At 39.6% G+C, this 25,066-nt stretch overlaps 1 protein-coding gene across 1 annotated transcript; it reads left to right on the forward strand.

Moving 5' to 3' along the window:
• Positions 1 to 1,612: 1,612 nt before the first annotated feature.
• On the forward strand, positions 1,613 to 11,822 carry TLR3 (toll like receptor 3). The gene is made up of 5 exons (XM_051619510.1): positions 1,613 to 1,696; positions 4,626 to 5,074; positions 6,520 to 6,711; positions 8,276 to 10,101; positions 10,750 to 11,822. Exons 2-5 carry the CDS (start codon positions 4,634 to 4,636, stop codon positions 10,976 to 10,978), a joined length of 2,688 nt encoding a protein of 895 aa, XP_051475470.1. The 5' UTR covers positions 1,613 to 1,696; positions 4,626 to 4,633; the 3' UTR covers positions 10,979 to 11,822.
• The last annotated feature ends 13,244 nt before the right edge of the window (positions 11,823 to 25,066 follow it).

Consider the following 25,066-nt stretch of genomic DNA (forward strand, 5'->3'; position numbering starts at 1 on the left):
AAATAAATGTAGACATGTCCACTTCATCCTCTGCCTCAGAAATAACAACTTGCCGAACCTGCAGTGGTTTTGTATGCCTTAGAGTCTACTTTGCACAGTAATATCTGCTGGTTCTTGTAAATCATGCTGCAAAATGTCTACAAGAGCTTTGTTAATTTTAAATTTTCTGTAATAATTGCTCTTACCCTCAGTGCAAGTGCTCCATAAAGGAGTGGACCTTTTTAGCACCCTTGTGCTGTTGGCTCCCTCGGCCACTGACACTACTTAAAGCTAAAGTGTTGGAAAAGCATTACTGATAAAATTAGCAGCTTCATCAGCAACAGATGGTTTTCCTCCATTGTGCCTGAAATAACTTCAGCTTCCTAGTAGTCCCCTATGAGTGTAGGAAAGACATGACTGAGAGGAAATAAATTGTGAAGTGAGATCAAAGAACAGATTTTGTCTGTAGTATGATATAAGGGGAGGTAAGAGGCTAAATACTTGGTAGTGTTGCTATGCTGGAATAATGATTTACAAAGGTTGTTAATGATTAGGTTTCTTTCACACCAGCGTGATCTCTTCTGTTCCAAAACAGCAGAGTTGGAAAACACAATGGGAAAATCCTCTTCTGAGTAACTTAATGTGACTTCAGGTGGCAGTGTCCTAACTCCAAGAACAAATATTAATTTATACTAGGCAGTTACTGAAAAAATTTTGAGAGAGGGAGCAAGAAGTAAGGGCCCTAACCACTTTGGTAGCCAGTGTACCTCCCTGGGCTCCACAGCTAACCTGCCTCGGGTCCCAGATTTAATAGGATATAGGGTAGGAACCATCACAGTCTCCCTCCCTCCCCAGGGCTCCTGGTGGGTAGATGGTTAACTCATTCCTGCAGGACGTCATTTCAAACACTTTGAACAAAGAATTAAGAGTTTTGAATTATGAATTCTGGGTGAGTCTGCAGCTACTAACTCTACTCAAGAGGGACAGCCACTACTACCTAAAAATTTAAGATGAACTCAGTGCTGTGGTTGTGCCTAAGTATGGCTGGGTGAGCCCTGCAGAGGTTTCACCTATGCTAATGTAGCTGATGCAGGAGGACCTTTTGTCACATCCAGGAAACTGATGGTCAGGTCCCTGGGACCATAATGTATTTCTCACATAAAAGAAATTCCCTTTCAAAAAATCATACCGTATGTGGCTCTGTAAGAACCTGTTGGTGCTTTGTTTCTACATTAAAAGAGGAACATTCCTATGTCAGTGATCTGACAGCGTGTCTGCTTCTGGGATATGTCCTCAGGGATTTTCAGAAACGCTGGAATTAGCTAGGAAAAAAATTGTAATTGAGTTACGAGAACGATTGTGTGATGCTGCTCTTCTGTGACGCGTCCGCGTCCTTTGAATCCCTTGCTGCCAGCAAATCACAAGTGCCAGCAGCACCCTGAGTTTAGGAGCGATCTCCATCCTCAGCACCTCTGAAAAGTTTCAGGGCGGGGAAATTCAGTGCGGAGGGACAGCCCGTGCCGGAGGGCTAGGAGCGCCTGCCGCGGGTCGGGGGATGCTGCTCCCGCAGCTCGCCCCGCATCACCGCAGCCTGTCTACACTTTCGGTTTCACTTCTTCCGGCTCTGGGCAGCGTGTTTCCTCAAGCTTCTGGTGTACTGAGAAACTTGTGCAGTCCCTGGACGCCCCCAAACTGAAAAAAGCTAAAGTTCACAGCGGTAAGTGGGTGTCATCCTTCGCTGCTTAGTAATAAGTGTCGATACCTGAGTTACAAAGCCATAATGCTGCTCGAGATCTTAGGCATTTTCCTTGATCTTTGTTTCCTCTTCACTCGCAAGCAAGGAAAGTCGGTGCCACTGCTGTTTGCTTAATGAGTGTGCTTTGGTGCCCGTGCCAGATGTGGTGTCTCCCCTCCGGCAGGAGGTATTTTCGTGTTTAAGAAAACAAAAAAAGGCAATACATATGAAGCGGGAGTATCTCTCCCTGGGAGATGCTGGAGGCTCCCCTGCTGAATTCTCCTGGGTTTTAAAGTTCTTGCTTGTAACATTAAAGCCTTTTTATATATATATATATATTTTTGTATGTGTCTGTTAAATAGTATTCTGTAACACTGTCCTTGAAGTCTGATCATGGGTGTGCACTTTCTTCACTGGACTGCCAAACAAAGCATAAAACACCTGAAGGTGACTCCAGACTTCCTGCAATTAAAAAAGCAGAAAAAGGTAGCCCTTCAGACCTCACTGGAAGTCAGCCAAAGAACTGGGTTTTGTGTTTGTGCAGGACTTTTCTTGCACCTTTCACACTCCAAGACAAGCTGGCAACAATTGCAGAGGAGCCTGGCAGCTATCTGGTCTCCCCAAAACAAACCTTTGGAAGGATGATGGCCAGAGGTAAAGGTTATGTTACAGATAAGCCCCCCCCTTGGTTTTCTTCAGCTCTTCCAGCAGCTTGGGTGCAAAGGAATTAAGCAGGATAAGTAGTCCTTTACTTTGCTCAGCTACAGGGATACAGGTGTTCTGTTCAGCAGCAGCTGTAGCAGGTCCGGCTGTCTGCAGGGCTATCAGGTTCAGTTGTCTCCTGCTTCTTGCCCTTCCCTGTTTGCCAGTGGCACGTGAGTGGAGAGCCAGGCTGTGTGAGCTGCAGATGGGTCAGGCCAACATGAAGGGCCCAGCAGGGAATTGTTTTTTTGTTAGTTTATTTTAAATCATGTTTTGCAGTCCTTTGTGTATGCCTTTGCAATGCTTTATGTTCCTCTTTCTTATCCCCATTGGATTTTACTGTGTAAATCCTCCTAGATGGCCAGGTTGCTTGCACAGAGGCACTCACAGGGTTCCCCTCTGGCCACTACAATGTGGCTTTTTGTCACTAGAGCAGGCCTAATGAGCTCAATGTGGAAAGGCAGGTCACCGACAGAGCCAGACTTGGCTGGGGTTTGACCTGCTAAACTTCTGTTTGGCTGCAGGTTGCAGCGTCAGTTCCTCAGAGTGTTCTGTTAACGGTAGTGAAAACTCTTCTCTCTAAAAATCATCTCTTTCAAAGGCATTTCCTGTACAAATGTACTGGTTCAATTTCTTGTTTCATTGTTTGCTCTTGAGCAACAATCTAATGTGCTTGAAGCTAGATCATGGTGATTCTACGATTCTAATGAAACACAGGTTCCAAGCAGAGGAAAAGGTGAGCTGCAGAAATAAGAAGGCTCATATTCTTGGGAGTTAGTCTTTTGAGAAGCTCTTGTAGATACTCATTAAGTCTAGAAAGGTTAAATTCCCTTCTATAACCTGTTCTGTAGTGGGGCATTGATAGTCTCTCTACCTGTGAGCCTGTCATACTGAGACTTAACTCATTGGTAAACTGGGGTTGGGAGGTAGGTTCCAAATTTGTTGACAGAAGGCCATACACGTATGTGTATATGGAAAGTGTGGAGACACTTGAATCTTCAGGGGTGAAAGTCTAAGCTTTATCATTTTTTAAAATGACTGATGTAGGGGAACCTAAGCTTACTGTTCTTGCTAAAACATGGAAAAATATTTTGTGAAGCACTGCCAAAATATTTTTTCTTCAAGATTAATTCAGTACGGAATGATATGGAAGATACCCTTGACTCTTCTCTTGATTAGCAGAAATGCTAATTAATTAGGCAAACTTTTATGACTCGGCAGGCTAGGCAAACCCTTGAGGTCTTACACCTCTTTTCTGGTCAGAATTTGTGTGTAGTTAATTTTCTCCCTTATCCAATACAGCTGTATTACAAGATCACCAGATGAATTTAAATCTTAGGGATACTATATCAAAACTGAATAAAATACGAAACTCTGAGATTATCAGAAATATAATGCCTAAAGAGGCAGAGCCATTGAATATTAGAACAGCAGTGGACAGTGGTTGATATCCTAATGGAAATGCTCAAAAGATATGTAATGGGATATAAAAATTCTGAAATGTGTAAATTTTCCTGGAAGTATTTGGGTAAATGTATTGAATCTACAGACAGTGTTTTTCCTACACCGTGGCTCTTCTCTGTTGCTTTCTCTGATAATTCTCTGAATTATTTGGTCTGCTTTTACTTCCTCATACACCTTTGTATAGCCTGGTATTGCTTCTTCCACTATGAGATGGAAAGACAAATTTGTGTTGTGGGCTTGCAAAATAAGAACTGGCAAGAACTGTAAAATAAAGAAATGGTATATTAGGCATTCTTACTGCATATAACTATAAATATTTTAGGTGTAGCTACAGTCAGAGTTTTTAACATTGAGGGACCCGTGTATAAATATTTATCAGTGTGGTTAAGCTCAGAGCTCAGTGATTAACATGGAGGGACCAGTACATAACTCATCATATTAATTGTATTTTATATGTGTTAAAGCAATGCAAAATTAATCAGAAAAGGGGAAATGCCTGGAAACCTGCAATGATAATAGATAAAATGTTGGTACCTTTTTGAATGTAATTATTTTTTCATAAGACCATGCTATTTTTTTTAAAGGAAAATCTTAATTTAGAAAGATTTAGATATACCTTTTATACTTAAATGAATGCTACTTTATGGGTGAAAAATACTAAGCCTGTTTTTTTTAGCCTTCAGTTTAAGATAAAAGTTGTGCTAAAATTATTTACATTTTTACCATGTTTATTTTACCTTTGCAGATAAAACAATGGGAAGTGCCATTCTTTGGTGGAACAGCTTACCTGTCAGACTGGTGTATGTCTGCTTGCTGTGTGCATCAGTTGGAAAGAAATGTAAGATCCAAAATGAAATGGCTGACTGCAGCCACCTGAAAATGACTCATATTCCTTCTGATCTCCCAAATAATATAACAGCTTTGGACATTTCTCATAATCAGCTAAGACTGCTAGGTCCTGCAAATCTGACCAAGTACAGCCAGCTGGTTTACTTGAATGCAGGCTACAACAGCATCTCTAAACTGCAACCAGACTTGTGTCAAAATGTGCCCCTGTTGAAGATTCTTAAGTTAGAACATAATGAATTGTGTAAGCTCCCTGACAGAGTCTTTGCTTTCTGCACCAATCTGACTGAGCTCCATCTAGGATACAACAGAATATATATAAATAATGATCCTTTCAAGACCCTGGAGGTAAGCTTTAGAAATGCACCTTTTTGTGTAAATAAAGTATGAATGGAGAATCTACTGTATTTTCTACTGTGTGTACTGAACAGCTGGCTATTTGCATCTGAAAATATCCAGCATATATAATCTTCCTTCATTATTTTTCTAAAGAACAGGCCTAGTGTCTTCTTGTTTTAGAGCAGGCTGGACTCTCACCCATCCATATGCATCTATGGTCTCCATCCCCTTTTCCCTATTGCATGTCATTGAGGCATTTCTCCATACAGGATTTGTGCTGAGAGAGCAGACACAGCAGATGATGTATAGGGTGAAGTGGATGGTGTGGAATCTGAGTTGGCTGGGGTCTAAAAATGGTAGCTAGTCTAAATTCTCAAGGTCAAGATGTAATTACTCAGGCCACGAAGGCCAGTAGTTAGGTTGAATGTAGTGCCTCCCAGGACTTTGGGGATTAAGAAAGAGTAAAACCTTTTTAAAATCTATCTTTATTTTTCCTGGTAGTCTACATGTGGTTAAATATTCTTCTCTGTAGCATCTATGAGGTTGGGGACAAGCACAGGAAGCAGGAGAACACTATTCCATTGTCTTTGCACTAAGCAGAGACTCATGCAAAAGGAAGAGCCTACAGAAAAAAGACAATAGAAAAAATGTGTGGGTACTAATTGTTGTGCAGTGTTCTAATGAGTGTCCATGTTGTTTTGAACAAGACTGAGCTTGTTTGCTAAACTGAGTTTTTCAGTTCAATTGCATAAAATGTACTTCCTTGCATCACGGGACTGCTGACTCTCAACCAAACCCAAACGTGGGCAGCCAGGTTCAGTGCTGGGAAAGGAACTAAAGTTCTGGCCTTTCTCGCTTTGCTGCTGCCCCGTTACTGATGGAGGCCAGGCTTGGGGCACCTCAAGGCACATACATTCTGTGGAGTCACTTTTAAGGTAGCATCTTCTCTGCAGGTGCAGGAGGAGCCCGAGCCTGGGCATGAGCTGGAGTATTATAAGGCTTCCTGCACTTATCTCCATAGGCTGCTACTGCACTCCCCTTTCTCACTTCCTTTCGTGGGGGTGGACCACAGTGAAGAGGGTAGAACACAAGATTTAATACTGCAGTAGTTGTAACTGTAGCAAGCTGTAGGATTTTGCTGATACCACTTTATCTGGAGCAGGAGGACTTTCAGTGAGCTAAGAAATTTTACATAAAGTAATTATTTGGTTTGCAGTAGATGTTTTAGCAGATTAACACCATGAACACAATGAAAATGACAGTTGTGGAAGACATAGAAGACTTCTTTCTTGCAGGAGCCTGAAAACTGCCATTTCTCTATCACAATATTATTTTAATTGTAGTATTGCAACTAATTTCTAATCAATTAGACTCTAATACAATTTTTCAAATTGGTTTTGTATTATGTGAAATAAAAAGAATTGTATACCTTTCTGTTTGAATCTTCTCCCCAGAACTTGAGTGTTTTGGACCTATCTCATAATTCTTTGAAGTCAGCAAATTTAGGATTGCAGCAACAGTTGAAGAACCTTCGTGAGCTCATGTTGAATAGCAATCAAATCACTGAGTTAAAAAAGGAAGACTTCAGTTTTCTTAGCAACACCTCCCTGAATAGACTTGATATGTCATCAAACCCACTGAAAGAGGTAGGAAGCAATTCAACAGAAATTCACTGGGTGTAAGTATGAAATGGAATTAACCTGATTTATCCTTCATGATTGTGACATTCACATTATATTTTCATTCCATTGAGGTCAAAGATAAAACCATTCTATTTAATACAGCATTACTCCTGACCTCCAGTAGTGATACACAAAATTATTTTTCTCCCACTGAAGTCAGCAAGAGCTGGTTCCATGGAGATCAGAGGTCTCATGCTGTGAATCCTACCCAGTATTTTCTATGCAGGTTTCTCTCTTACACATGCTGAAGGTGAACATCTACATACTTTTTGAAGTGGGCAAAAGTGTGATATTATGCAAAGCTAGTTATACAATCTAGGTATCACTTCCTAGTTAAGTAAAGGGAATGTTCCTTTTTGCCTGTGGGGTAACTCAGAGAAATAAACATTGCAGGAAAGTATACTCACCCTTTAAAGAAACAAGTGGGTGTTTTTTTCTGCCACCTACTTCATTCACTGTTCTCTCTGCCCCCCTTCTGAGAAGTACAATTCATTCTTAGAAGAGTGATGGTAAGTGTTGCAGTTCTAAACTGATTGACCCTCAGCATATGAATACTGAATTTACACTGAATTTACATTGAAGTTGCTTGTTTGTTTGTTTGTTCTTTGTTTTGTTTGGTGGTGGTTTTTTGTTGTTCTTTTTTTTTTTTTTTCCCTGGTTAATTGATCTGTAAATAACATATATATTGAAATTACAAGAATATTTTAAAGTGGTATAAGGTGGTACCACTGCTGAGAGGCAATCTCGCCATGCTCTTTCCCTTGGCTACTTCATCCCTCCCAATTTCTGGTACAAGCTTTAATGAGGCATGCACTGGATCACTGGAAAAACTACAGATTTTTTGGCTTAGCTTGTAGTCAGGCTGATGCCCTGTCTCGTTGACCATGTAACTGTATGTATGGCCACATTGGCACAAGGATACAGGGTGTGGATAAGTAGATAGGACTGTGCCTTCCCTGGGCTAGTTTAATCTGCTCTGATTCTACAGTACTGCTGTCTGAAAAGCAGATTTATACATTTGAATAATTCTGAGAAATTGACTATTTAATAATTCAGCTGATATGTAAATCAAAATGAGGAGTTTATACTATGACTGAGGCTTGTGATTTATATTGTGGAAGCAAGTGTGTAATATGCTATTTTACGAGTGTGGCTTTATCACATTTAATGAACATAGCTTCTGCTCACACAGAGAAACTGAGTTTCTTCTTGGCTGTCTGAATATATAAATAACTGAAGAGATTATACTTCCAGTGAAAGAGTTTTACTAGCTGGATACAAAATTTTAATTAATTTTTATCTTACCAAGCAACTTTCTATCTTCTACTAAAAAAGTAATACTCAGAATTACGATAATCATGTTACATGTATAAACTCCAACAAGTGTTAGGACTTGGCAGTGGAAAAATCTGAGTGTAGGAGTTACATTCTGCTTGAAAATCTTATTCAAAACCTTTCCAAATGTTGGGGGTTTTTCCTTACATAATCTCTTTTTTTAGTTCAAAACTCTTATTTCTTTTCCTTTCAGTTTCACACAGGATGTTTTCATGCAATTGGAAATCTGTTTGGCCTCATACTGAATGATGTCGAACTTGGTGAAAACCATACAAGGCAACTTTGTACAGAACTATCAAACACAGCAATTCAGAACCTCTCACTGAGCCGTGTGAAGCTTTCAGTCATTGGCAAGTCAACTTTCCAGGGACTGCAAGGAACAAATCTTACAGTTTTAAACCTTTCTCAAAATGCTCTGTCTGTGATAGAAGATGATTCATTTCAGTGGCTTTCAAGTTTACAATATTTAAGCTTGATGCACAGTAACATTCATGTATTTTCACGTTTGTTCTATGGATTATCCAGCCTCAAATATTTGGATCTGATAAATTCAACTACTGAGAAAATTGAAGATTTTTCCTTTCATTGGTTATACCAGTTGGAGCACCTTATAATGGATAATAACAATTTTCCAGGAATTACTGCTAATACGTTCACTGGCCTGAACAAACTGCAATACCTGAGTCTCTGTAACTCCAACATAAACTTACAAAGAATAACAAATAAAACATTTTCATCACTTGCTAATTCTAGTTTGCAGGTTCTCAACCTCACAAAAACAAGAATCTCTACTATAGAAAGTGGAGCATTTTCTTCTCTGGCACACCTGAAAGTTCTTGATCTTGGTCTCAATGAAATTAGTCAAGAGCTTACAGGTCATGAGTTTAAAGGTCTCAATAATATACAAGTTATTTATCTTTCCTATAATAAAAAATTGACTTTACAAAGTGAATCATTCATTTTTGTCCCAAGCCTTAGAAAACTGATGCTGAGGAAGGTCGGTTGCAGTAATCTGGAAGTTTATCCTTCACCTTTTCTTCCTCTACAAAATCTGGCTGTCCTGGACATCAGCAATAACAACATAGCAAACATAAGAGAAGACTTGTTTGATGGACTTCACAAACTTGACATTTTGGATTTGCAGCACAATAATTTAGCCCGACTTTGGAAACAAGCAAACCCAGGGGGCCCTGTTCTTTTTTTAAAAGATCTTCCTAACTTGCGTATTCTGAATTTAAAATCAAATGGGCTTGATGAGATTCCAGTTCAGGTTTTCAAGCGTCTATTTCAATTAAAAGCCTTGGATTTAGGGTCAAATAATTTGAATTTGCTTCCAGCAACTCTGTTTGATAACCAAGCCTCTCTGAAGTCATTGAACCTTCAGAAAAATCTGATAACCTCTGTTGATGAAAAAGTGTTTGGCTCAGTTTTCAAGAGTTTGAGAATACTAGAGATGGATTCCAATCCATTTGATTGTACCTGTGAAAGCATTGCTTGGTTTGCTGATTGGCTTAATGTGACCCAAGCATATATACCTGGATTGAGGTCCCAGTACATTTGCAACACCCCACCGAAATATCACGGTAATCTGGTGTTGCATTTTGACAGCTCAGCTTGCAAAGACAGTGCTCCATTTAAACTTCTGTTTGTGATCAGTACCACTGTAGTGTCACTCATGATTTTTATTGTTCTTATAATCCATTTTGAAGGGTGGAGGATAGCTTTCTACTGGAATATTTCAGTAAATCGAGTACTTGGTTTTAAAGAACTTGACAGGCAACAGAAAGAGTTTCATTTTGATGCTTATGTTATTCGTGCAACAGAGGATGAGAATTGGGTGTCTGAGAATTTAATGTCTCTGGAAAAAAATAACCACTTTCAAATTAAGTTTTGTTTAGAAGAACGGGACTTTGAAGCAGGCATACCTGCTTTTGAAGCCATAAGTAACAGTATAAAAATGAGCAGGAAGATTATTTTTGTTGTGACTGAACACCTCTTACAGGATCCTTGGTGCAAAAAGTGAGTAGAATATAAAATTTTATACATAAGGGAGAAAATTTCTTAACAGATTTTCTTTTTAACAAGGTAATATTTTTTTTGTGGTGTACTTTAATTAAAAATACCATTTAATAAAAATACCATGCAACTTCTCTTTCAATGTATTTACTTAATATATCGTAATTTTAGAATAATTCCTAAGTTAATAGAAAATTGCTCCACATGTACACTAATGTGAATTTGTATCTCTCAGTCAATATATTTATTTTCAAAAAGTCAGGCCATCACCTGTGCAGATTGCTCTCCTTAAAATTATATGTTTTAAAAAGAGCAAGCATGGGTGAGATCACTATCATCCAAAGACAATTATTGTCTTTAAGCAAGTCTTTTCACATTTCTTAGGTAGTGATCTTGAAAAGAAAGGAACTTTGCTAAACAAGGCTATACCAAGACCAGCAGACTTAGGTTAAGTTTTTAGAGGATTTGTTTTTTCTTTAGTTAAAAGGTATCTAATGATTAGCGACATTTTTTTTTTTTGTCATAGAATAAATATTAAGACCCCTCTTTGAGTCCAGCCCTAGAGTTTGCAATATGCTATTATAAGAACATTTTTTTCCCTTCTACCTGAAAAAAAAACCCACATGTATTTTGTCTGATTTTTTTCTCCAGGTTTAAGGTGCATCATGCTCTTCAGCAAGCTATTGAACAAAGTCGGGACTCCATCATACTGATCTTTCTTCATGATATCCAAGATTACAAGTTGTATCACGCACTTCACCTGAGAAGAGGAATGTTCAAATCTCGCTGCATCTTGAACTGGCCAGCCCAGAAAGAACGAGTCAGTGCATTTCATCAGCAATTAGTGATGGCACTTAAATCTAATAGTAAAGTGCACTGAATTTTGAAAGTACAGATTTGAGTTATGGGGTCGTTTTATTTCATATTTTCTATAATTGGAAAACTATTGAGCCTTCAAGAAAACCTGAAAAATGTTTGTCGTGCTGGAAAGATACATGAGAGTTGCTTTAACTTAAACTTCCTTGTTCTTGCTGATATTTTAATTCACCTGCACTGAAATGACAAGTTAAAATGGATCATGACTGATAGTAATTCCAATCTGTGTATCCAAAATCTCGTAGAAATTCTGAAAAGCAGTGAGAATTACTGATGCCCTGAGAAAAATGTCCATCTGATGTAGTGCAGAAGAGACATAGACTCTCTACTTTAAGGGGATATGTAAAAGAGAATGCATTAATGATAAAACAGCAAATTCTGTGTAGAAGTGGATGCTACTGGAGGTTTTGATAATGCAAAGGGTGACTCAGTGGAATTAAAATTAGAAAGCTTTCCATGTGAAGCACAGTATGTAACATGGAAAATTATTTCTGTATTTATGCAAGCCATAAAACAGAACTTGAAATCGATGTGAAATGTGGCCAAGGCACAGCTGGTGGACCTGTATAAAAAAAGTAAAGGCACAGATATTTCTGTAGCATAACCAGAAGACAACTTCATGGGGAAGGTGATGCTGCTGTAGTTTCACTACCAAAAACTTTGCTACTGGTGAAACAACAAAAAATAATTCCCCAAAATAAAGTTTTAAACTGTATCAGAAATATTACTGTGATTACAGTTACAGGTAGAGTGGGAGAAAAACTTCAAAAGTAGATTATTTTTTTGTTTGTTTGTTTCCTTTTCCTTTGTGACTGTATATAGTTTTGCCTTTGAATAAACTGTAAAGAAATCAGAATTCTGTATTTTCAATTTGTATTGATCTAGTTTCTTACCTCTAATATACTTTACAGAAACAAGGGCTAGTTGACAATGCCCAGAGCACTAAGGTTCACAAATACAGACTAGTAGCTTGATCTGGAGAGAGCTGAGAAAATTCGCTTTTTTTCCCTTGTATTTCCCAGATCAGTTTCAATACTGCCATTACTTCAAGAATGCTGTTTTATTGCTTTAGAAAACAGCTTTCAGAGACTCCAATGCTTAGCATTTTAAACAGCTTTTCTCATGTTTTATTACACACAGAGATGAAAAACATTTTTAAGAGGTTTGTATGTCCTGTGATGATAAAAAATGTAAATGAGAAAATTAACGTATTAAATAGATTTTGCAAGAGGGAAGGGTGTGTAGACTGTCTTCACTTGCTCCAGAGTGAAAAGAGAAAAGGCTTTGTTTACAGTTGAAGTGATAGATGATGATTCCCTAATTACAGTAATAGGATTATCCCCATTGTCATGCTTTCAGCTCATCTTTCTGACCTTTTCAGGTGAAGCGACAAATTCTTTCTTCATGCTTAGGCTATGAAAGTCGAGGAGGCAAGCCAGTCAGGGCGGAGTGCCAGATAGCACCCTGTCAGTTGTTCTTTCTCTTATTTAAAGACTATCATGGGAAAAGGTTCCTATGTTTCCTATATCTGTAGTAGCAGAATTCCTCATTTCACATCAATTTAAATTGTTTAGAAAATTTTAGCAGTTCACATGGATATTAAAAATGACATAAAGATGCAGAAAATGCATGGTGAAATGCCAAGGTGAAATGTGATAAAAGAGGTCAGACTAGATGATCAGATGCTCTTTTCTGGCCCTTAAACCCTGAAAAATGACAGTGTGTCTAAATTCTATAAAGGTTGTTCTTGCTACTAGAAATGCCACCAAAGTCAGTCTCAGAACACTGAGAAAATGTGTTATGGATACTTAGTTTTGTAAAATAGCTAAGAATACAAACCCAGAGTATTTGCTGATGAGTTAAAATTATTATAAATTATAAAAATATGCAGATGCTTTCTAAACAGTTATTTTAGTACCTACATTCAGTTTAAAATAATTTACAACAGAAAAAGACATTATAGAGGTTCACAATGAGCATGAAACTGTTTAAAAAACTCTACCACAAAAGCAATAAGCACAATGCTAGTGCCAATAACCAATTATACTTTACATACACTTTTCATATAGATTTTTCCAGTTTGTTTGAATGCTACTTACTTCTGCTCTTCTTCTTGACAATATTATTTACAGTAAATAAATGGGCTTACTGTGGCAGAGAGTTGCAAGTACTTTCAGGATTATCTGTATCTGAGCTGGGTAGTTTCTTTGCAGTGTGCAGCATAAGACTATATTATGCTGATTTGCTGAGGAGTTGGATACCAAATAAATGAAAAATACTTCCAGATTTGTAATGTTAAAGATATTACCTAGGACTCATGAAGAATCATCTATATTGAAAGCTAAATATCTAAAGGATTTCAGCAATGCAGAATGCTCAAGTCTGTTGATTTGGGGTGGATTGCACTGTTTCTGTGGTTCTTGAATGACAGGGAGTAAGGAACACGTTACAGAGTATGATGTTCATACTAAGTTCTATTCCAGATCTTTGTGCCTGGTTGCTTTGGGGGTGCAGCTGAAATAAATATACTGCACACTAATGTGCCCAACTATGCTACATTCATTGTGGCTCTGTCAAGACCTTTCGGCAGTGTGAGGAACAAATGCAGAGCATGTTGCTGTTAGGTTTATGTGGGCCTATTCCATAATGTTTGGTCAGAACAAACATTTTAGTTTGCAACAAAAAAGACCAAAAATATCCAAATTTGAAATCTCTGTCCTGTACTTGGTGTTGTGTGTGCTCCACCTTGCCAGTTTGTTGCACTCCTTGATGTGCTAGGAAAATGAGGTCAGGTTAAAACTCCCCACTCTGTATCCTTGGTTGTCATCTACTAGCAGCTGCCAGCTTTGAGTTGACAGTGCAGCTAGTTGTTTGATGTCTGATCTTGGGTTTTTATGCATAAAAGAACTGTACTATCTTTCAGCCTGTGCTGTTCTTTTGGAAACTGTCAAGGACCATGACACCTGCCATATTTGGAGTTGAGACAGTTTGCCCTGGCCATAATACCAGCCATTACAATGCCCTCAAACTGCTTGCTGGCATGAACACTTCTCTCCTCCTGGACATTCCCATGTTGAAAAGCTAGCACAGTGGTATTTGCCCCAACTCCCACTTGTGTGTGCCTCCAGCTGCCTGGTACTTATAGCAAAAGAGAGAAAGGACTTTGGTTGTGACACCCTCTACTGTTCTCCAAGTGGCCTGGGATTGTTGGTAGCATAGAATATGTTGTGTTGGGAAGGACCTTTAAAGGTTATCTAGTCCAACCCCTCTGTGATGAACAGGGACCTCTTTAACTAGATCAGGTTGCTCAGAGGCCCATCAAGCCCGACCTTGAACGCCTCCAGGGAGGGGGCCTCCACCACCTCTCTGGAAAACCTGTTCCCCTACCCTCATGGTGAAGAATTTCTTATCTACCTGACCACTGTCCCTCATCCTATCACCATACACCCTTCTAAACAGTCCCTCACCATCTTTCTTGTAGATCCCTTTCAGGTTCTGGAAGGCTGCTGCTATAAGGTCTTCCTGGAGGCTCCTTTTCTCCAGGCTGAACAACCCCAACTCTTTCAGCCTGTCTTCTAAGGAGAGGTGCTTCAGCCCTTGGACCATCTTTGTGGTCCTCCTCTGGACCTGCTCCAACAGCTCCATGTCCTTGTGTTGGGAGCTCCAGAGCTGGACACGGTACTCCAGGTGAGTTCTCAATAGAGTATAGGGGAACAATCACCTCTCTCAATCTGCTGGCCTTGTTTCTTTTGATGCAGCCCAGGATGCAATTGGCTCTATGAACTGCCAGGGAGCATTGTTGTCCCATGTCCAGCTTTTTGTTCATCAGTACTCTCAAATCCCTTCCTGCAGGGCTGCTATCACATCATCCCCCAGCCTGTATTGATAACAAGGATTGCCCCCACTCAGGTGTAGGACCTTGCACTTGGCCTCAGGAGGTTCACATGGGCCCACTTCTCCAGCTTGTCCAGGTCTCTCTGGATAACATCCATCCCTCTGGCATCTTTGCAGGCAAGCTGTTGCTCCTCACAGCTCCATTCTTCGGTTGCCTGACATAGTGTAAATAGGTCTACTGGATTTGGTTTACCTCACTCCCCGTTTCTGTCAAACCCTTTCCATGCATTGCCAAAGGAAAGGCGTGAAGCAGAGCCCTATTGCCCTGGGCAATGGAGTTGGCGTCATCCCCTTAATAATAGGTGGGATTTTAATGAAGGAGAAAAGATCACGCTTTATCTCCTTAACTCACAGGCTGCAATAGGTTATCGCCCTATCCTGCCGCAGGACTCCGGGCGGGCCCGCCGATGGCGGCTCGCCGGCCTTGCGCGCCTCGCCGGGGCACGCACCGCCCGCCGCGGGGTTTGTTTAGCCTAGCAACGCCGGCGCGGCAGGGCAGGAGGTGGCGGGCAGCCCTGGCCGAGTTTGCGGGGCGAGCAGGGCTCCCCCCCCTGCCGCCATGAAGGTGGCTGCGCTGGATCTGGGCGCCTTCTTCGCCAAGCTCCGCCGCGCCCCCGCTGCGCGCCCCCAGTTCGGCGGGGGCTGCACCTCGAGCAGGGCGGTGCCGCCGGGGCCAGCGGGCGGCCGCCCTCCGCGCCCAGCAGCCGCCACGGCGGAGAAGGAGCCCGGGGGGCGAGCGGGGCTCAAGGGCCTGCTCATCACCCTTCCCGACATCGGGGAGGAGGCGGCGGCGGAGAGCGGCGGCGAGGAGGCAGCCTGCAGCCCGCGGCGCCCCGCGTGAGTGCGCGCCCTTCCAACCGGGGAGAGGGGAAGGTGTGCGCGCCCCTCTCCTTGGGGGTCAACCCCCTCCCCCAAGCCTTTTCCGCCTGTGCGTGTCCCGAGAGGTACTGAACATCTCTACGTGGGCGTTTCCTCCCCCCCGGGGTGCTAGGGCACGTTCAGGTGCACAAGTGGTGATTTGCACAGGGGCTTGTTCTCGGCGCCAGTAAGAAGCAAAAAGCTTTACTGTGGTCGTGGTCCCGCTTGGAAGGCGGGTTGCTCTGTGCTGGGGGAACGGAGGTCAGAGTCCGGCTCCTCATGGGCGGAAGAAAACTACCCCGTCCCCGATGGCAACAACGCCCCAGACTTGTAGAAGAGGCTGAGTAGGGAGAGCAGACGAAGGCCAGAGCAGCACAAAGGTTGCTGAGCTCGAGTAGGGATCGTAAAGGTACCGTATGCAGGTCTGTGAGCTGTATGAGTCTGTCCCGAAGTTGCAGCTGTGCCTCAGAGCAGGCATCTCAGTCACTGCGCCGTAAAAATCTGGTGTCAATCAAGGGTATAAAACTTTGTTTAAATACTTCTGCACTTAGTCTTCGAGCTACATCTTGAAAATGTTTAGGTTTTGCTGAAGATAGAAGAAGTCTGTTAGGTATACGTGCTGTAGGATTCAGTTGGTGATGTTTTGCTGAAGCAAAGGTATAGTGAAGCAGAAAGTGGTTTCTTAGCATATGTTAAACAGGAGAGCTTGCTAAAGTCAGTAATAGTTATATGACTGTTTTGGTAGACTCTTGTATTCTTAAAAAAGAAAAAAAGCTACTGTATGTATTACATGAACATCTATAGTTGCTGCCTCTGTAGTACTAAACTGTGCTAATGTTTGATATTAGTGATAATCAGAAAAACATTGTTTTGTGAGGTGTCAGTAGGACTGAATAGAATATATTTTGGAAAGTTACGTTTTTAACTCTTCAAGACTGAAATCTCTTTAGTATGCTATTAAACTTTAAGACGGATTTTTGAACCTCTACTTTTAGTTTGATTTCCATGTAGTTTCCTTGTAGTGTTTTAAAATCACAATCCTCTGGTTTTCTGAACCAATCTCTAGCTCTTCCCTGATGGCGAAGTTGTGCTCATTCCCCAGGTTCTACTGTCATTAGAGTAGAATAAGTTCTTATTGTTTTGGAATAAGTTAATGGGCTTTATGTCTGTCAATGTGCCTGATCTGTTTTTTCAGTCTGCGAGAAGTGTTTGCCTCTGTAAGATTGAGTAGCAACAATGTATTGAAAGTCACTGTTTACTCTGTTCTGAAAAAAAAAGTTGGGTTTTTTAATGCCTGTCTAAAGTAATCTCCTACTGATTTCAAGGAGTTTCCCTAATAGTTGTGTTGCAAGGTATAGTAACCATTCATTCATCTTGTAATTTATCTACCTCTTCTGTGATTTTGTAAACCCTGAGCACATAATCTCTTGACCTTCTTCAAGAGTCCAGCCCTTTTAGTCTTCCTTCTGAAGGTGGCTCTGTTCCCCTTAGTCATGTGTGTAGCCCTGCTCTTACTCCAGTGTGTCTTTATCGAGCTGCAGGAACAAGAACTGCACACAATATTCTGTTTGTATACACAATAAGCTTTTACATAGTAGCGAAGTGATGCTTTTCATTTGTCTCGGTATCCTTCCTAATGTGGACCAACATTTGGTACTTTGTTCCTTTTGAGTCCATCATGACTCCAGGATTGCTTTCTGAATTTTAAGTGCCAGCTTTATATAAACATTACCAGAATAAGATCAGTGGTGTTTGCGTGTAATTACCCACTAGTTGTTTCTTTTATTTTTAGTACCAAAAGTAAAGCTGAGTATAATGCTTGATGAGCTAATATGCCTGTTGAAGGACTGATGACTTTTATAATTAGAAAATTAATGCATGAAATTCACTCCTAAGACAAACTAATGAAGACTAAGCCCTATTTCTTTAAAACTCATTGTGTGCAGCAAAATGCTTATTGCAGCTTGCTATTGAAACACTCCAACTAATATCCTTTGTCTCTTGTTATACTTTTGTATGCATGGTGGCATTTCAAATATTTTATTCATAACAGTCAAGCTTATTCTAATAAGGTATTGTCTGTCTTTAAAAAAAAAACAAACAACAAACCAGAAGGATGTAGAAGAAGGAATAAGATACATCACTTGGAAAAGGAAAGTCTATACCTCCACATTAGCATTTTTTTAATTAGATGGTTCCACTTAAGCTTTTAGAAGCTTCTTAATTAAATATTGAAAACTTTAGTATTCCTTGCCTAGAGCTCCAATTTGAATTTGTGAATGACGGAATATGATACTATATAATTGATAGACACACACAGGAAGTTTTTGCTTACCCAAATGAAATTCCTCTGTGACAAATTTTATTGCTGTTTAAAATGTTTTAGAAGGCATTGCCAATGACCACTGTACCTTCATTGATAGCAATGTAGCAAAGAGTAATTGGTTAATAAGTGAAACAATCCATATTATGTCTTACTGATTTTTTTCTTAGGTGTTGACAAGTTGATAGCAAGCAAAATACATTGAAAGTGCAAAATAGTGAACATCTGGCACTGGTTTCTTTCCCAGGTACTCTGGATTTTCCGAGTGTCCCAACTACCAACTGGTCCTAATACTGTGTAGGGCTAAACTATAGCAGTACTTCATAGGATTTTGCACTTACTGTTTATTTACATAGTGATTTCATATTATTCTAATTATATTGAAGGAATGGTAATGAAGAAAAAATTTTCTTCAAATTGAGAAAAAATATTTACTTTTATTACTGTTATTTGAAAAAATATATTCTGCTAGATGAGATAATAAAATTCCTTGGATGAATAATAAGATGTCTTATGCTACACTGAACACAGTATGCTGTTGACACCAAAATACAAAGATTTCTTTTAAAAAAAATTATTATCGTTACCCTACCATATTGCAATAACTAGAGGATGTAACAGCTCTTAGCTGATCTAAAGGTATATTGGGTAAGGCTTAAGTTACTTTGTTTAGGAGTGGGTAATATTTTGTAGAGTTTAATTGCACTGTTTCCCATTTTCAAGATAATGCTAACACATGGAAAATGTGTTTATGGACTTGATACAAGAAGGGTAGCTTTACCTATGATGTAAAAATGCCGCTGTCTTCTGTCAGTTTGTATTTTATCCATAGCTCAAGCTTTGGCCTTCAATATGATTAACTTTGAAAACATGGGTAGAAGTAACTTAATGAGCTGCTGAAGAGGATGGAAACTCGCTTTCCCTGTCTTCTGTTTTAAATACTAAAAAGTAATAGATGTTGTAATGCATACTAATCTAGTTAGAGCATTGAAGTGTTACTTAGCTGCTCATTTCCATTGTTTTATTGATCTAAAAGACTAAATATAGTGATGTGGTGTTTTGCTATGGTCTATTTCTTTCCTTGCAAAAAAGTGTAAAAGAGCTTAGAAGTAAATTTTAATTTTACATGGTATTATGGAAGTCAGTGTTACTTGGATGGAATGAAAATTAATTCCTAAAAGTTTATAGTATGATATGTAACATTAGAGGTTTGGTCAAGTCTTATGAAGTTCCCAGCAAGTAGCTAATCAGCTAGAGAATAAATGTAAAAAAACCCCAAAAGATAAAACCAAAGAATCCAAATTTTCCTTAAAGTGCTTTTATTGCTTTCAGATGCTAAGACACTATTGTTGTGTACCTTTAATTTTAGTCTGTATTGTTTATAGGAAACTAAGGTGTTGTGTTTACAACGAGGCATTTTATTTCTGATCCAGAGCTTGGTGAGCAGGTTCACAAGTGTTAGCTGTGGAAAGAAGAGAAAGTGCCCTGGGCCCATGTTGTTACATCAAACTGTGATTTTGAATTTCTCTTAACATCCTGTGAGTTGGGGGGCTAGAAATGCATTTTACTTCACAGTGTCTAGAAAGATTTTTTTAAATTGCTTGTGAGTGTGTGTTCAGCATGCAGTTATTTATGGGGTTACCCCTTCTAGTTTTGCTTTCACCCATCATGGCACCAGATCAATATTTTTTTACCCTAGTATTTCTGATAATGTAGATGGTTGGATCCTGCAGTAGTTTGTTGGAAGTTCATGGTCTTTTCAGTAGTGAAATAATTACTGCCAGCTTGATCAAGTTCTAAAGGCATTAGAGATTTCTTGTTTTCACAAATAACTGAATTTGGGACTTAATGAACCAGTCTTTTCTAGTTATTGCCAGAATCTTGTTAGAAATTTTTTTAAGCAGTGGGTATGTCTACCTGTGCATGTATGTACAGGTATGCTGCATAGAAAACAGGGGTGGGGATTTCTGTGCTGCTTTGGCTACTTCACTTGAAAACGCATCTATACGTAACATACACAAATTGGCACACGTGGATTATTTTTTATTAGATAATTTCTTCTGAGGGGGAAGTTTTAAGTAAACACAGGAAGCAATTGCTAAATATATATATATATTCCCCCCCCCCCCCCCATCCTCTGTATTTTTTACAAAAGCACATTCCCAATACTTCTTTAGGAATAATGTGTAAAGCTTTTTAGAATTTTTGCTGAAATATATATAAACACACTTTATATTCCATTCAGAGAATTTGGAATGCTTTTATTCTATAGGCTGTGAGGGATTGTTGCAATCCGTGACTTACTTGTTTCCCTTTTTAGAGAGATTTTAATTTACTGGGATCTGCCAAGAGGTCCACACATGGCACGCACCTCTCACAGAGGAGCAGTGAACTTTGGCACTGACTTTTTAGGTGAGACACTTTTCTGATACTAATGCTTCTAATAAAAGCAGTAGACACCCAATCGGAATTTACAAATATATGGTTTATTGATGGGATAAATAAACCAATTTGGGGCAGGAGGTTCAACGAGGGTAACCAGGAAACAACAGTAGCAATAAGAATGATAAGGAATATTGGAAAACAACAATAATACCACGTCAAGGTAACTTCAAGCAACAATGCCCCATTGATATAAGTAATAGCAATAACAATAAGGAGAAAGGAAAGGAATGGGAAAGGAGGAGGTGGAGGGTGCGCCTAACAGATGGTTAAAGGGATCATGGGGGGAATATGGATGGGGGCTGGGTAAATGGGCAAGGAAAAGTTAAGGGCAAGAAAATATTTGTTTTTACCCAAGTTCCAAGATGGTTAGCTGTTTAATAGGTTTTCATTGTCTTCCTGCCTCACTGGCACACAGGTTTAACCGTGCCATGAGGGCAGGAAGAGCAGTAACTGTAGAGTCTCCTGATGGTCCGCAACCCTGGTGGACAGCCACTCATCATCCTCCTTCATTATATTGTTTCAAATAATAAGAAGAAATAAGCTCCCATGCATGGCAATTTTCCCAAACCAGTGTAAGAAAGGTGTGATTTCAGAATCAGTTTCTTCCCTCCGGTATACATATTTATGCTGAAGAGAGCTTATATTTTGATTTTTTTACAGTCTCACTCATACAAAAGTTTTCTATAAACCTATAAAAATAATAGTTATCTCTTAGTTTTACAAACTGTGCTATGGAACAACCAGCAGAAAGTAAGAATATGAACGAAATTAATAATGTCAAGTTACAGGATAAGGCATGTCATATAATGTATTTAGTATATTTACATTTGTTGTGAATCATGCTTTCAAAATACAAAAGAATATGTAAAGAAGATAGAAGATATGAGAAGGTGAGTTGTTGTAGACAACTTGGCAGCAGCATTATTAGAGATTAGGATATTGTATGTGATTGGCAACGGAGCAATGTGTAATAACATTTTATCAGAGATTGTGGCTACAAACTAGACTTTGATCCATCTATTGGAGAAGTCACACGTGCATGAATATAGATAGTATTTTTCTCTGTTAATTGACTTTCCTAAATTTCTCTGGTTGAATGCCTTTTATAACACTCTCTAGTTTCAAATTAGGGTGGTGGAAGCAGAAGTAGTAGTAGTAAAAATAAACTACTTCTGAATTAATTATCCATAAAATTATCATGCCTTGGTGGGAAGGGAGGAAGAAAGGGCTTGACTTAGACTAACACAGTTGCTCCTGTGTCTTTTCCTATTGACTTTTTTTACATAACTTGGGTGTGAGGGGTGACCAGGAACTATTTATTGCAGTTGCAATGGCAAAGAAGCCTTCCAAAAAGCAAAAAGGTTACACAAAATCTAATTCTTGGTCTCACTCTTTATGCTGAGAAAATGTAGGAAAAGGTGAGAGATAAGCTTAAAAGTGGGTAAACAAAAATAATGTGTCTAGAGGAATAATAAAAACCTACCTTACATAATGCTGACATCAAAACTAGCAGTAATGACTCAGGAATAAGATCTTGGCAGTCTTTGACAGCTCTGTGAATGATTACTTCTGCATACAGTGGTATCCAGAAAAAGCAGTAAAATCTTGTTCCTCATCAGGAACAGAGTAGAAAGGACCACCCAGTGTGACCTGGACAGGCTGGAGAGCTAGGGCAGAGGAGAACCTAATGAAGTTCAACAAGGGGAAGTGCAGGGTCCTGAATCTAGGGAGGAAGAACCCTGTGCATCAATGTAGGTTAGGGGTGGACCTGCTGGAAAGCAGTTTCAAGGAGAAAGACCTGGAAGTGCTGGTAGATAGTAAATTATCACGAGCCAATGTGCCCTTCTCGCCAAGAGGGCCAATGGTATCCTGGGTTGCATAAGGAAGAGTGTGGCCAGTAGGTCAAGAGAGGTCAGTCTCCTCCTCTACTCTGCCCTGGTGAGGCCACCTCTGAAATACTACGTCCAGTTCTGGGCTCCCCAGTTCAAGAGAGACAGGGAACTACTAGAGAGAGTCCAGTGGAGGACAACGAAGTTGATTGGGAGATTGGAGCATCTCCCTTATGAGGAAAGGCTGAGAAAGCTGGGACTCTAGCCTGGAGAAGAGAAAGCTGAGGGGAGACCTTAGTAATGCCTTTAAGTATCTACAGCATGGGTGCAAGGAGGATGGAGCCAGACTCATTTCAGTAGTTCCCAGTGACAGGATAAAAGGCAATGGGCACAAGCTGGAACATAGGAAGTTCCATTTAAATATGAGGAATAGTGATGGTGACAGAGCACTGGAACAGGCTGCCCTGGGAGCTTGTGGAGTCTTCTTCTCTGGAGATACTCAAGACCTGCCTGGATGCAGCCCTGAGTAGTGTACTCTAGGGGATCCTGCTTTAGCAGGTGAGTTGGACTAGGTGATCTCTAGAGGCCCCTTCAAATTCTGACAATTCTGTGATTCCGTGATCATTTCACCACAGCTCACTTCATCTTGTGTGCTGTGTGCAGTTCTGGTTTCACACCTCAGGAAAGGCCACAGTGACGTTTTGTGGGGGGAATAGAGGAGAAAGTTCAGGATGTGGTTAGCACAGATGTGATGCTTGCAGAACCATGAATGTAGTGTGATGGACAACCAGGGTGAGAAGCTGTTACTCGTGAGATGTTGCAATACTCGAATTAGAGGGCATGCATGGAAAACTAGTAGATTAGTCTGAACAATTCAGGGGAAAGGATATACTTCTCTATTTTATGTTTTGGTGGGGGGTTTGTTGTTGTTGTTAATAGAGTGGGCAGTACCTTTTGGAATTTGTTTCAACAGGAGGTTTTAGAGAAAAATAGTAGCAGCAGGTATGGAAGGATTTTCAAGAAAATGCTGGCAAAGAAGTCGGAAATGGATGTGAAGGGCTGGACTGTCTTAACATTTGTTAATCCATGACAGTGGATACTGCTGGGGAAGGAGAAAATATACTATAGATGATGGCCAGATTTGTGTGCTTCCCCAGAGAGTATGCCCTATTGCTGCTGTCTACTAAAGGGACTGTGACTTTGAGCCAGTATGAAGTTTCTTAGGTTCTTGTATTACTTAGGTAACAATTACAGCTAGAAGCGACCAAACTAAAAGGCTTTGTATGTTCATGTGAGTACAGAGAGGTGATGGAAGGAGCTCCAAAGGCTAAAAGCTATGTTCCAAGGCCAAAATTGGTAAAACATGAGGTAAACTTTTGTAAAACATAAGATATTTTGCATCCTCTTCTTTTTAGAGGGGAGGGATGAGGTGAGCTGCACACAACCTTTGAAGGATGCTACACTACTGGACTTCTGGAGCTTCTAGAGAAGAAAAGTGAGACCTTTCAAAGTCTTGTGTATTTCCATTTCAACTATTCTTCCTGACTTTGGAGGACACCATTCTATCTAGCATTTCTGATTTTCATCCTCTTAAATTATATTTCAAATTAGGTATGAAAATAATCTGCTACTGATGACATGATCTGTCCTGTCCCTCTTCAGAACTCTGACCTCACCTACCCCTTCAAGTTCTTTAAAACCCCATGCAGGGTAATGGCTTGTGCATTTTGTGTCAGGTCTCCTCTTTCATAGCCTCTTTTTTTTTTTTTCTTTTTCTTTTTTTTTTCTTTTTTAAATTAACCTAAAATATTTATATTTCAATATTCATAATTCTTCTTGCCTGGAACTTCTCTCTTAAATTGCTGTTAGCCTTCATATCAAGCCCTTCACGAGTGATGGAATATCCTTTTCCTGATTTATAATGGGAAAGGAAATGTGAAGGTCTAATATATTTTTTATTATTATTATTTAAGCTTTTTGTCCCTACAAGCTCAGTTACCCTTCTTGTTTAGTCTACTTTTGCTTGTATCTGATGCCCTCCTCTTCTTAATGTAGACCAAAGAGCTCTCTTACCTCTGTACAGCATTGTGAGATAATGGTGTAAACAACTCTGCAGCACAGTTTGACCTTTAAATACAACTGTGAAACTCCTGTGCTTAGCTGACTTACATTTAACCCTTTTTGATCTAAGCAACTACATAAATTTAATGTGTTGCTTCAGGAAAGAGGGAGGAAAAAAACAAGTATTTGTTGCAATGAGTATATGAATGTAATATGTAAGACTAACTTTAAGACTGTTTTACTGCCCATGAGGCTTTACCAGCCCCTTAAAATAAAGCAAATACAAACCAAAGATGTTAAAATACGACTGAAGACACATGATGCTTCATTTGCTCAGGCATTTTCCTTGTCCTATTCTGTGTCCTTATTTTGCTCTCTTTTAGTCAAGATCCTGTTTTCACATCATTCAGACTCATGAGCAGCCTTGTATTTTCCTTTGTTTTAACACTATTTTTCAAAATATTTTTTAGAGACTATTATTTTCTCTCCTGTAAGGAAATGTAGTTACTTAGATTAGTCTGAAATAATCAGCATGCCCAGCAGTTTGATTGAGGTTTATTTAGTCTAATGTAGGATTATTTTTGTGCATTGGCTCTATGCTGTGAATGTTTTTGAATGAAACAAATTACAGGCAGTAGAACAAGTTTAAACACAGTTAATGTTATGTGCCTATTTATTAATA

The sequence above is a fragment of the Apus apus genome, chromosome 4 (assembly GCF_020740795.1).
Source record: "Apus apus isolate bApuApu2 chromosome 4, bApuApu2.pri.cur, whole genome shotgun sequence".
Taxonomy (NCBI): domain Eukaryota; kingdom Metazoa; phylum Chordata; class Aves; order Apodiformes; family Apodidae; genus Apus; species Apus apus.